The sequence below is a fragment of the Sphaeramia orbicularis genome, chromosome 24, assembly GCF_902148855.1.
Source record: "Sphaeramia orbicularis chromosome 24, fSphaOr1.1, whole genome shotgun sequence".
Lineage (NCBI taxonomy): Eukaryota > Metazoa > Chordata > Actinopteri > Kurtiformes > Apogonidae > Sphaeramia > Sphaeramia orbicularis.
In genome coordinates, this window is record NC_043979.1 from 5,057,751 (window position 1) to 5,071,332 (window position 13,582).

Consider the following 13,582-nt stretch of genomic DNA (forward strand, 5'->3'; position numbering starts at 1 on the left):
GAGAATCATAATTACAGAAAGTTTAGTCAAAGAAAGGAGAGCAATTACAACAGAAAAGCATTAATGAAAATTTAAAAAAAAGTGGTGCCAGGCTCAACAAACCCCACCCCTCGCACATATTGTATCTTATTTTAGCATCGATCCAGCGGCTGTCATCATGTCTGTGCATGTGCTGATGTCAGCATAGACATAGACAGCAAAAACAAATTTCACCCATTAAAAGTGAATGGGGAAAAAAAACAAAGATTTTTAAACATCATAAAAATGTGAACTTTGACCTACTTTTCCCATAATGTAATCACATCTATTCTGGGTCACTGGCAATCTATAAACCCAATATGGTATGAATTCAATTGATAATTTTGCTGCTAAAGTGTTAACAAACAAACAAAGAAACAAACTGAACCAAAAACAATACCCCTTACCTCCCCTTTGGGGGCGGGTTATTAATTTACCTTTTGTGGCCGGAAATGTGTACTCAGGTAATTATTATACTTAGAAATTATGGAAATAACTGTGCAAATCTAAATGCAGTTGAACTACAAGCAGAAGAGTGCAAAATGTGTTTCACAAAAACACAAGTTTGTGTCACGAAACATGAACTATATGTAGTGGGATTACAAAATTTAAATGAAATCCCTTACTCCAATGGATTTCTACAAAGAAATCTTACAAACAGAGCTTTCTTTCTTCAGACTTAACTGGATTTCAAATGCAGCTTAAGAAGCAAAATATATAGATATGTTTGGGAATTTGGTTTGTTTTCTGGAAAAAATGGTTTTGTGATAGAATGAGATGAGAATATTGATGCTGTTCTTGGTACTTACAGAGAACTGGAGCTGGATGCTAATTACTTAGCATTAAGATAAAAGGGGAAAACAGCCAGGCTCTGATCCAAAAACCCAACACTTTAACACCAAGCTCACTGGATAACAAATTGTAGGCTAGTGTTTAATCTCTACATAACACTTTGTGAAATTAGACTGAGCCACAGCTCTCATCATTCCCTGACAAAGTCCCAATACTGTCCGCTGGAGAGGCATCAGACTGCAAACCTTAACTCTATGGGCCTGTCTTAACCATAAGGACCCAGTGTGACATTTGTGGCAGTTCCAAAATGAATTTTTCCTCTATATTTAGCTGTCCTTTAGTGGTTTATCACCATTTATTGTAATATTATCTTCTGTATTTTGTGCTTTTTTCAGTGAAAATTAGGTATTTTCCAACATTTAATTGACTAATCATGGAGATGTTCATAAAAGCTCAGAGTAAAGTTGATGATTATTATATCAATAACAGAGAGAACTGAAGAAAAAGTAAATTTTTCAGCAAAATCTATTATTAACTGAACATAAACCGAGTGTGTCCATCCACTGCCATTGATCCAACTCCATGGGTTTTACTGGTGAATCAATGTTGTAGAAGATGACTGTGTTTCCATGTTCACTACGGAGCCTCTGACATCCAAATGGGTCATATCTGATGAGTATATAAAGATGACAAACTGTATTTTACACCAATTATTTACATGGATTAGTGAATCAACATTAAACAGTTTATAGCAGTAGATGATTTTGGTAGATGTTGGATGTTTGGATCTTTATGGGTTAAATCCCATATTTGAACCCCAATTAACCATCAAATATTTAAATAAAATACTTACGAACATGAACAAAAATGCCAAGAATAAATCTGCAGACAACTGTTCACATGATATTTTAATTTAACATTGTTTTTAACAATACACTTGATACTGATACAGAATGAATATTTTCACAGGAACAGACACAATTTGCTAATCATCATAGAATAAACAGTTGGTTTGACAAGAATCATCAGAGGACAACTTTTTTTTAAATATGGCTTTTGGCCGGGGAATTTGCAAACTTGTGGGAAAGCTGAAGAGGAGAAGAAACCACACATGTAACAGTAAAACACAAGCTTGACTCCTAAATGGTTTTTAGTCAAGCTTAGAGGACGATCCTATTGAGATGAGCCCATGTTCTTTAACGGTGTTGAGAATTAAAGGAGGCCTTTTTGAATGGATTTATCACAGCCTGGATTAAAATGAAATACAATAAGAAAATGCTGAAAACCGTGTTTAACAGGAGAAAACCAAGACAAGAGCCTACAAAGGTAACATGGCATCTTGATTGCACATGCAATTTTAGTCAAATAAACAATGTGACAGGGAACAAATGAGTAATTTAGTAGTTTATCAGATGCCGCTTTGTCATCTTTTCAGTTGTTCTAAGATGAAAACACATTACACTTAAAGCTTATCCTAACAGCATGAATATCAGTGTTTGATAGCCTTTCAAACTCCAACAAAAATAATCTCTTTAGTTAATCACACAGAAGAGTAATGCTTTTTTCTGGGAGCAGTGACAGACAGGTGAATTCATTAGCAGGATCAAGTGCTTTGAACTGAATCTTTTAGTCAAACCATCAAAGAATTCTGTCTTATTTTTACACACATAAAAACAAATTAAGATCAAGTTCCTTTTATATTTGGTCACACTGTCATTCTTGTATTAAATTCAGTCAAAGTGCTATTATTATAGTCTGAGATTTTGTTGCTTGGTGTAAAAAACAAAACAAAACACCAATCTGTGGGAGCTCAAAGCTCATCATGGCCAGTTGAATGTCCTACCAGTAATCTGGTAAAATTTCTGATTGAATGGGTGAAAGAACTTCTGCAGTTTGGTCACCACCGACGGGTCCACCTCTGGATGAATGCGACCCTTGCTGCCTGCCAGGCACTTGTTGAAAACAATGTTAAATCGCAGACAGTAAAATCCCCTGGTGGCGTTGAAGTACAGGTTATACTGGCTGATCCTGGAGGGGAGGTTGAGGAAGCGCTCGACCAGCTGCAGCTCAGGCAGCGGGTCCGTGATGAGCCGATCCCCATCCACGATGTGGAACTGCTCGACGGGAAAATACTTAAGCCAGCGCTCCAAGTGTTTGGTGTAGATGCTGGTCCTGACTGCTTTGTACTTTGTGTTTACTTCACAGGTGCTGGAGTCGATGGCCAGTTTCTCAAACTTATGGTAGGTTTTGTTTTTGCGTTCCTTGCCCTCCAGCACTTGTGTGTAATCAGAAACAGCTCTCGTCGTGGGCTCACGGACGATGATGAGGAGTTTAATGGACGAATTCATCTTGAAGATGCGTTCAGGGACTTCTTCTGTGATGAAGTAGGCGGGGCTCTTTTCAATGGTAATCTGATGTGGGAAGGAGAAGGGCATTTTCCCCCGGTACCAATCAATTCCTCGAGCATAGTTTTGGTCATTATCAAAGAAGTGGATCTCCTGTGACGCCTTGACCACCGCCGGGTGCAGGTTGAGCATCTCCAGGAGGGCGCGGGTGCCTCCTTTACGTACTCCGATAATGATGGCTCGTGGCAGCTGCTGGACCAGATTGTGCAGGCGGATTTGCTCTTTCGTGGCATTGCCTTTGCGTAGCTCATGGAGCAGGCCACGCTTAAACTGCAGGGTGCGGAGAGGAATTTGCTCTGGTTCAGGGGGTGGCTGTCTGCTGTCGATGGGGCAGATGGGCTGAAGCCTGAAATGCAGAAAAAAAGAGCTTCAAAATGATTGTAACTTCATTATAATTGGAATGAAATATAATGCTTTGTTGAATTAGTAGGTTCCAGAGGAAGCCCTTGACATGTATTTTTATAGTCTGAAAAAGAAAACCTTTATATTACTTTTTGTGTTTTCAAAAGTTGCTTAACATTTACAAGAAGCTAAATTTGTTTTTAGGCCCTTTTAGAAAAAAAAAGTTGCTAAGGTAGTCTGAAAAGTTGCTAAATCTAGCAACAAAAGTGCTACGTTGGTATCAATGTCTACAACAGAGTCTGAATAAGACTCACAAGGCTCCATTATGTCCTAATCTGTCACTGTGACCATCTTTACTGACAGTCTGAACCTAGTATTGCAGCAGATAAAAACATAACAAATCAACGTATCTGCTAAATAATAAATTAATTTCTTCATTTGGAAAGAGCCAGATTGGCTATTTTCCCCTATAAGATAGGCTAACCCAAACCTAATTCCATATCCATCCAAGTCCTTAAAGCAGCAGCACATGGACAGTGACATAGATCTTCTAATTTCTTGGCAAAAAACTGGATATGAATGTATGAATGAAATGAGTTTTATTTTGAAGTGTCATTTGTCATTTGCGGCCCATCCCTCTTGGGATTACATGATACATGAAGCATGATTATTAGAGCCGTTTCCTTAATACATGGAAACAGCAGGTTGGGTACGCAGTTCCATATAACAACTGGACAGTAATTAGATGTGTAAATCATCAACATACTACTGATAGGTTTTCTTCCTTAGTGTCCAGGCACATCCTAAATATGCTGCAAATCTTAAAATCTCAGTTGCAGTGAGTCCTACATCTCAGTCATTATGTTTAGTTAATTAACCAAAACATAAAACAATCTCTAGTGTTATTTATAATAGAGAGAAGATGAACAAATTTCTTCTGCTCTTTTCCCATAAACTGGCTTGTGTTTTTTACAAATTCACCCCATTTATAAAACCTTGCAGAGTCGAACAAATGGAAGTAATACCATTGGTAAACTGAGTTCTGTATGAAGCAGTAAGAATAAACATTGAAAACCAAACCCTTTCCTCTAATGCAGGGGTGTCAGACTCATTTTGGTTCAGGGGCCACATTCAACTAAATTTGATCTGAAGTGGGCCGAACCAGTAAAATTGATATATTATTATGTTATTATATGTCAACTCCAAAATTTTCTTTATGTTTTAGAGCGAAAAAAGTAAATTTACATTATGAAAAGGTTTACATCTACAAACTGTCCTTTCAAAACATGTGAATAACATGAACAAACTAAAAAAAAATAAGTGTAATTTTAACAATATTCTGCTTCAGTTTATCATTTACACATGTACATTATAACTTACAGATCACAGTGGATCTACAAATACACAAAACATTTAATAACAAACAGAATATTATTAAAATTGTACTTACTTCTCTTAAGACATTTCAGGTGGTTCATATTTGTTCAGGTTATTCACATTTTTTGTGAAATTAATCTTTGTTTTAGTGTAAATACATGAAAATATTTACATTTACAAAGAGAAAAATGTGGAGTTGTCATTATTTCTATGTTCTTGTGATAGTATTTTACTGGTCTGACCCACTGGAGATTGAATTGGTCTGAATGTGGAACCTGAACTAAAAGGATTGTTAATATCTTAGTGTAATTTTTGCATTTCATAAATTCATCCCAAGGGCTGGATTGGACCCTTTGGGGGGCCGGATTTGGCCCCCGGGCCACATGTTTGACACCTGTGCTCTAATGTGACAGTGGTGACTTACCTATCCAATGTCCCTACCCTGGCCACGAGATAGAGCACACTTCCAATGGCGAGGCTGCCCAGAACGAAGAGCTTCTGTCTCAGCAATGCCTGCTGTTTGAATAGCATGGCCCTCCATCAATCTTCAGGACTGCATCTTCAGCCTGCAGAGAACAGAGCACATAAACCACTAATCACCAGGGAGAAGAGAGACAGCCTGATGTTTATTAACACACACTCAATCAAGTCTTACAAGTGATTAAGCTGCACCTGCACATGGCTAGAAGGGCTGGCAACACTGTTACAGAAAATGCTCACACACTGACCACTACTGTGGAAAAATTGTGGACAACTTTCTGACACTAAAATCAGATTGAAACCATTGTACAAATGATGAGGAGCCTATAGAGGGTATGCACATATGTCACTTCCCCCCTGGGCCACGCCCCTCTAAATCAGACTGAGTGGCAAAAACCAACCTGCTCAGCATGACGGAGTATAGCAGTAAACACAGCGAGACCAGGAAAATGTGAAATATGAAATTAAATTAAGGACAATTGGACTCGACACGGATCTGTAGGAGTTACCAAAGAACAAGTGGTCCATGAACATTGACATGTGGACAGAAATGTAGTAGCCTGACATCCAGGGTGGAGGGGATCATATTTTTACCTGAAACAAATATACATGGTTTCATCATTACTGACAACCAGGGTCCAAAACTAGGCAGAGAACCAGCTGATCCAAAGTGCATTTACAGTAGACTGTGTACTGACCCCAGTGAATATATGCAGGATCTACTGGGACTGAGGAGATTTACTGAGTCTAGTTCAGATCTAGTACTTTATACAACACAGATACTACTGCTGTGGGCCAGCAGGGTACGACTTTATTCTGGTAAATTATGATATTTTTCCCACCTTTTTTTAAAGTACGACATTATTCTTGTAATATCATGGCTTTATTGTCGGAATATGAGGACTTTAATCTCATAAACTAATGACATTTTTGTTAAATTATGAGGTTTTTTTAAAAGTACGACTTTATTCTCATAATATTGTGATTCTTTTTGTATTCGACTTTATTCTCATAAAATTACAGGGTTTATATCGATATTTTATGACTTTATACTTGTAGTGACAAGTGTTTTTATTTTCTTTTGTGGCCCTAATACGCTGTCGTAGCTTTATTCTCCAGTTCCCCCGTATTTGAAAAACTGGGTTAGCCTCAGTTTAAGTTAGTTTACAAATCATGTAGGAGCACAAGGTTCAGAATCACAAAATGAAGACAAAAACCATGAAAGATCTGATCGTGAAACCAAGAGCTTCACTAAGACGTAATGTTAGCCAAAACAATACGTCATTTAAGGTCTGATTTGACCCAAAAATACAGCATAAATTAATGTTAGCTGACACCAAACAGGATCCACAGATCTAGGTTTGGTTTCCTGGATTTGTGGATCCATCTGCGTCTCTTTTCTTTGTCATTTGGTGTCTGTAAAACGATAGCTCCGACTGCTTTTCAAACCTTTTCCTACAATCAATCTCAAAACAGCTCTTCCCCATTTTTTATTAAATATTGTTTTTAAGTTTAGACAGTATTGAAGCCAACGCTGCTACTCTACTCCCTCTTTCTTCCACTCAGCGGGCGTAACCGTGGTGACTTCCGCAAGTGGTGACGTCACGTGCATACCCTCTATGCTGCAAAGGAAGTTCTCACCCAAGTCAATCAGTATGTTTATATTTCTAATTAAATGAAATGATTACATAGGTGTATATAGAATGGAAATGTTGCTAATGACGACAAACTAAATGGAAAAAGACAAAAGAAACTATCAACTGGTCCAACCAACCCAAAGGGATTTAGACCCAAAGCCAGTCAGTCAGTCAGTCAGTCATCTTCTGAACCATTTTATCCTCAAGAGGGTCGCGGGTCAAATCTATGGGCAAAGGTGGGGTTTACCCTTGACGTGTCCGCAGGGGAGACATATAGAGACAAACAACCAATCACTCTCACATTCACACTGTCACGACCCGGCTCTAGGCATGACAACAGGATTCTGACAACAAAGTATGCATTAATGAATAAAGTGATTTATCTACAATGAAATAAAGAGAAATGTGCAAACAGTATAAATCGTATTGGATGTGACATCTGTAGCATCAGTAATAGCGTGAGTGTTGAGTGAATGTGGTAAGTGTGTGTTGTATGGTGTAAAACAAAAGACAAAAGTAATGAAAAGATACAAGTGGTCTGGCGCTGGTGTCGGCCTGAGCAGCAAAGGAGAGAGAGAGTCCTGCGCTTTGCCGCCGGTATAAATAGGCATGGGGCCCAGACGTGCCACACATGTACGCTGGTCCACCCCTAACTCCACCTGCAGACAAATGTTAGGGACAGACAAGCAGCCCACATGACCACAAGGGAGGGGTCATGACAACACCTACAGCCTATTAGTGTGTGGATGGTGGACGGAAACTCAACACAGAACACATGCAAACTCCACACTCCCACTTGGTGTTGGTATCGAACCCAGCACCATCTAGCTGTAAGGCAACAGTGCTATTCACTGCACCACCGTCCTACCCATAACTCAAGGTAAACATCCACATGTGCTTTGTGAAGCTTCTTCAGACGTCCATGCTCTAGTTTAACAAAACAAGAAGACCCAAACATCCACTGCCAACCAAAAGCATCTACTGTAAAATATTTAATACCTGCCGATCCACTAATTCTATCAATACATGTAAATAATTCAAATAAAATACAGTTTGTCATCTTTTCATGGTCATCAGATATGATTCATTAGGACGTTCTGAGGCTCTGTAGTGAACGTGGAAACACCATCATCTTCTACAACCCATGGAGTTTGACTAATGACAGTGAATGGAGACACTTGTTGTATGTTCAGTTAATGATATAGTTTGTTGAAAGAGTCATTTTTTGCTGCTTCGACCGAGTATCAAACCCCGATTCCCTGCATCACACCCCAACACGTTCCCTATTGAACTAAATCCCAGTTGTCATTCTGGCAGACCTATCTGCCCTGGGGGAGGGTCTACTACGCACGTGCCATTTATAGCTAGCGTTTTTTATGGTAAAGGGTGAAGTCTGGTAAAGTCTAATAATCATGAAGTGACAACTGTCTTTTCAAGCAGTATTTGGGTCTGCATGCCAGAAAAACATACAGGCAGCCACAGAAGGTATGTCATTTATTATTATACAGTTGAAACTATAGAACTGCATGACATTTGCCACAGAACACATCCAGTGATTGAGTGAATCGCACATAGTTGTCAAACATAGGCATATCTCTAATTGGTGTGTGTAGATAAATTTGACTGCATTTACTGGTTGTTGGACATGTGTCAGCATCTTGTGAATCGTTACAGTGTTTTGCTTGACAGATGGTCAACTATTCTACATGCACACACACATTTTCCTGCATGAACTACCAGTAGACCTTCTACCAAGTAGAAAAAGCCTCAGGGTCAGTTAAGATTAAAGTGTATATTGTGTTGTGAAATACACAGTATGTTCTGTAAAAAAAATAAGCAGGAATATGACAATTCAGAGAAGGATATCACATATGTATGTATATATAGCACCCCCCCCATGTAGTTGAAAATACATAATACCTAAAAACGATTCTGCACACACTGTAAAGAAAAAAAAAAGGGAAAAAAAAGCTGTATTATTCTGGCAGCAGGAGTGCCGAAAAAATACTGTTAAATAACGGAAAATAACCATCTCATAAAAATACGGTAATTTTCCATAATTAAAATACAGTTTTTTGCCTTATATTTACGTGAGATTTTGCTTTTTTTTAACTTTTAATGTTTAATAAAGAATATTTGCATGTATTAAAACAATCAAATTACCTATAGATATGGAAGAACATTGTTATAAAACAAATAATAGGGCTTACAATTGCAGAAAAGTTCTGTTATTAGTTGGTGTTTATCGCACAATTTTATGTTAGAAACTTGTATATCAATTAATATTTGATGTATTAAAAAGATATACCACACAAAAAAAACATTTGATTTATCTTTCAAAACCTGTCAATCAACTGTAAATAAACTAGTTGTCTGGATATTAATTCCAACAATTTACCATTAACTTAAGTAGGTATAAAGTATGAGCTTTATATTTACAGGTTATTTCACATTCTATCATGTGGCTTTCTTAGGTAACTTCTTATAAAAGAAGTATAATTTTGTCACACAGGTCATATAACAGTAAGATGTCAGCCACAGTGCAACTAAAGTGACACTGGATGTGCTTATGATTTAATGAGTTTAATGCTTGGCAATGAACCGAATTTAACTGTCATAGATGAACAGGAAAGGCATTGTTCTGCCTATGGCTTTCACTCACGGTGTGCCTGAACAAAAATACAAAAACAAACACAAAAAGGCCAATAAACATTACTATACACATATTAACCCCAAACTTACACTAACACCACAACCCTGCTGAACCCCTGCACTAAAAATAACACATAATCAACAACATGCTCAATACCCACAATGCAATGTGGCAAACATACCACAACATTATCTTTACTTTTAAAAACTGTCATAATACAGATAAACAACCATTTATATTTACAATATTCTACTGCTAATTTAAGAATATGTGAAGTGTTGTGGTTGAATGACAAATAATTTTCAATGAGACTAAGTTGTACAATCCACTGATAAAAAGTGTATTTTGACAGTTCATCAGTGCTTTTACTTGTTATACATTCACAAAAACACACTTATTCAACATTTTTGTTGTGAAACTTCCCGTAATTACACAAGATATTTGTCAATTAACAAACAAGTCTTGTTAAACTTACAGAACAAATACTTCTTTTATGGTTGTCAGTAATTTTTATCTCGTATTATTATTATAATTTTTTCAGTATTAAAGTTTAAATTAACAGTAGAATCTTATAAATAGAAAATAAATATGTGTGAAATTACGATATATTTGCAAATGTATTTTAACTGTATTTTTCTGTGAAAAAAAAAAAATCTTTTAAAACATGGAAATTTTATGGCTATTCAGTTACAGTTTTTTCATGTTATTTTACATTTGACATGTAAAATCACAGTCTATTTTTGTAATTTCATTGATATTTTCCTGTCTCTTAAAAATACAGGGAAAATCTGTAAAATAAACGGTAAAAATTCTGTTAAATTACAGATTTTTGTTTTACAGTGTATTTTGCAATTTTGGGGACACATTTACAGACCCACATAGATATATCAGCAGATGTACATCCACACAAAAACACTGGGTACAGTTCATGACTTATTGAACAAACACCCGTAATTTTCTCTAGTGCCCTAGTGAATGCGTGAATGCTGTAGTATTTTTCATGAAATAAAGGTTTCAGCCCTATAATCCTCTCCACCGCCTTTGGTTTAGTTCCCACATCCAGTTTCACTATTGCAGCTCATTCAACGGTTTTCAGTACTTTCTGTACTTTCATAGTTAGTCCAAGCCTTGATCATTTTTGTTTTCATCTTTTCACCTCAGAAAAAATGATAAACCCAAATAGAACCAAATCTCTAAAAGTCTTAAAAGAACAGAAAATGTGCAAATTATCATAATATATTGATGCTTACAATTCATGTGACATTTAAAGAAATACGAAAATGTGTATTTTCATTGGTCAGGAAACTTAAAATCCTGTCCCAGAAACAAAGTCTACAATGTTGTTTAACTGTAATTAAAGAAAAGACCTTTTGCAGATCTATACCATCCTGCTTCTGCAAACACACCCCTGCATAACTTGATAAATTCCATTTTAGTATAACTGATCCAGAGAAGCCTTAGCACTATTGCAGAAGGGCAGACTCTACTCTGATCCAGACTTTATATCTAATGGTGGAGACCCTCGGAAGCATCACATTAACAAGAACAGAGATCTCTACTGACCCCAGTCTGACTGGAAAACATTTCACTCACAGTGCCTCGTGGTGACCTCCAAAGGGAAACTAAACAGAGCAACTGCAATTTCATCAGGCTGACAAAGCAGCAGAATAAAGCTAGTTATCCAGGAGGCAGCCTTATGTTCACAGAGTCCCATTTGGAAAAGAAATGTTTGTCATTATAGGCTGTATCACTGAATCAGCGGGGAGCCCTAAATTCAGTTGTTTCCAATAAAAATAAATTCTGTTCCGTAATTGTGTTTGTTTGAAGAGATTTCTTCATAATAAAAGAATCCAGTCTTTTTTAAAGTGGATCATTTATTGATACTTATTTTCTAAATGGGGACAATGAATGCAGTCTTTACTAGATTTACTTAGTACTTACAATTGAACAAGAAACTGCAGAATTTTTTGATGCTGCTGGATGTGATGTAGCTAATTGTGACCAATGCAAAATAAATACCAAGTACAGCACAGACAGTAGCATGGACACTGTCAATTTGGTTAAACATGTGAGTGTTGGAGCACTTTTCAGTTTGACTCTAACCAAATTTACAAGTTTAATTCTGCTGCAGCCCCATAAATCAAAATATGTCAGGATAAAGTCTAACATATCCAAAACTTATTTCGGACCTATGAGTAATGTGCTTTGAACCTATGTGTCACTTATATTGAACTCATCTCCAACACACATTAACATATGTAGACATATTTGGCGTATTCTGGACGACCTCTTTTCATCTCTTCCAAACACTTCTTCAGCACCTCCCCTCTGGACAGCGACCAGACTTTGTTGTGCAGCAGGAGATAGTACCTGTAATACCTAATATCACCATAATCTTCAAATTTAGAATTACATAAAAACAACCCTAACAAATTAAAATAAAATCAATTTAAATAAACACTAATTAAGAATTTTCAAAAGCCACAGGGAGCCGCAGCAGAGGGATGAAAGAGCTACATGCGGCTCTGGAGCCGCCCGGTAGGGTATATAGAGGGTATGCACATACGTCACTTCCCCCCTGGGCCATGCCCCTCTAAGTCAGACTGAGTGTCAAAAACCAACCTGCTCAACATGACAGAGTATAGCAGTAAGCACAGCGAGACCAGGAAAATGTGAAATATGAAATTAAATGAAGGACAATTGGACTGGACATGGATCTGTAGGAGCTACCAAAGAACAAGTGGTCCATGAACACTGACATGTGGACAGAAATCGCGTATCCTGACATCCAGGGTGGAGGGGATCATCGCTATTTTTACCTGAAACAAATATACGTGGTTTCATCATTACAACCAGGGTCCAAAACTAGACAGAGAACCAGCTGATCCAAAGTGCATTTCCAGTAGACCGTGTACTGACCCCAGTGAATATATGCAGGATCTACTGGGACTGAGGAGATTTACTGAGTCTAGTTCAGATCCAGTACTTTATACAACACAGATACTACTGTGGACCAGCAGGGTACGACTTTATTCTGGTAAATTATGATATTTTTCCCACCTGTTTTTAAAGTACGATATTATTCTTGTAATATTATGGCTTTAATGTCGGAATATGAGGACTTTAATCTCATAAACAAATGACATTTTTGTTAAATTATGAGAGTTTTTTTATAAGTACGACTTTATACTCATAAATTGTGATTCTTTTTGTATTCGACTTTATTATCATAAAATTATGGGTTTGCATCGATATTTTATGACTTTATTCTCATTGTGACAAGTGTTTTTATTTTCTTATATGGCCCTAATATGCCGTCGTAGCTTTATTCTCCATTACCCCCGTATTTGAAAAACTACGTTAGCCCCAGTTTAAGTTAGTTTACAGACCATGTAGGAGCACAAGGTTCAGAAGTACAAAATGAAGACAAAAACCATGAAAAAAACCATGATCGTGAAACCAAGAGCTTTACTAAGACGTAACGTTAGCCAAAACAATACATCATTTAAGGTCTGATTTGACCCAAAAATACAGCATAAATTAATGTTAGCTGACACCAAACAGGATCCACAGATCTAGATTTGGTTTCCTGGATTTGTGGATCCATCTACGTCTCTTTTCTTTGTCTTTCGGCGTCGGTAAAATGATAGCTCCGACTGCTTTTCAAAGCTGTTCATACAATCAATCTCACAACAGCTCTTCCCGTAAGTGGTATCGGTGCAGTTGTATCGGATAACTTTTACGAGTGCAAATACGAGTACACACACTGAGTATCGGAGCCGATGCCCGATTCACTTATTGGTATTGGTGCATCCATAATAAAAACTAACAAATGTAGAACCTGTGGATCCCCATGGGTCAACATGCTAGTGTTTATT

At 37.2% G+C, this 13,582-nt stretch overlaps 1 protein-coding gene across 4 annotated transcripts in view; it reads right to left on the reverse strand.

Annotated features, from left to right (window-relative positions):
* Window positions 1-1,700: 1,700 nt before the first annotated feature.
* Window positions 1,701-13,582, reverse strand: part of LOC115414701 (heparan sulfate glucosamine 3-O-sulfotransferase 5) — a 192,178-nt gene continuing 180,296 nt past the window's right edge. For all 4 annotated transcript variants that reach the window (XM_030127969.1, XM_030127968.1, XM_030127971.1 and 1 more), the window contains 2 exons: window positions 5,359-5,500; window positions 1,701-3,561 (listed from right to left, as the gene is read on the reverse strand). In XM_030127969.1, coding sequence (XP_029983829.1) covers window positions 2,631-3,561; window positions 5,359-5,465 — 1,038 coding nt within the window. In that variant the 5' untranslated portion in view covers window positions 5,466-5,500 and the 3' untranslated portion in view covers window positions 1,701-2,630. The remainder of the gene's footprint in view (window positions 3,562-5,358; window positions 5,501-13,582) is intronic.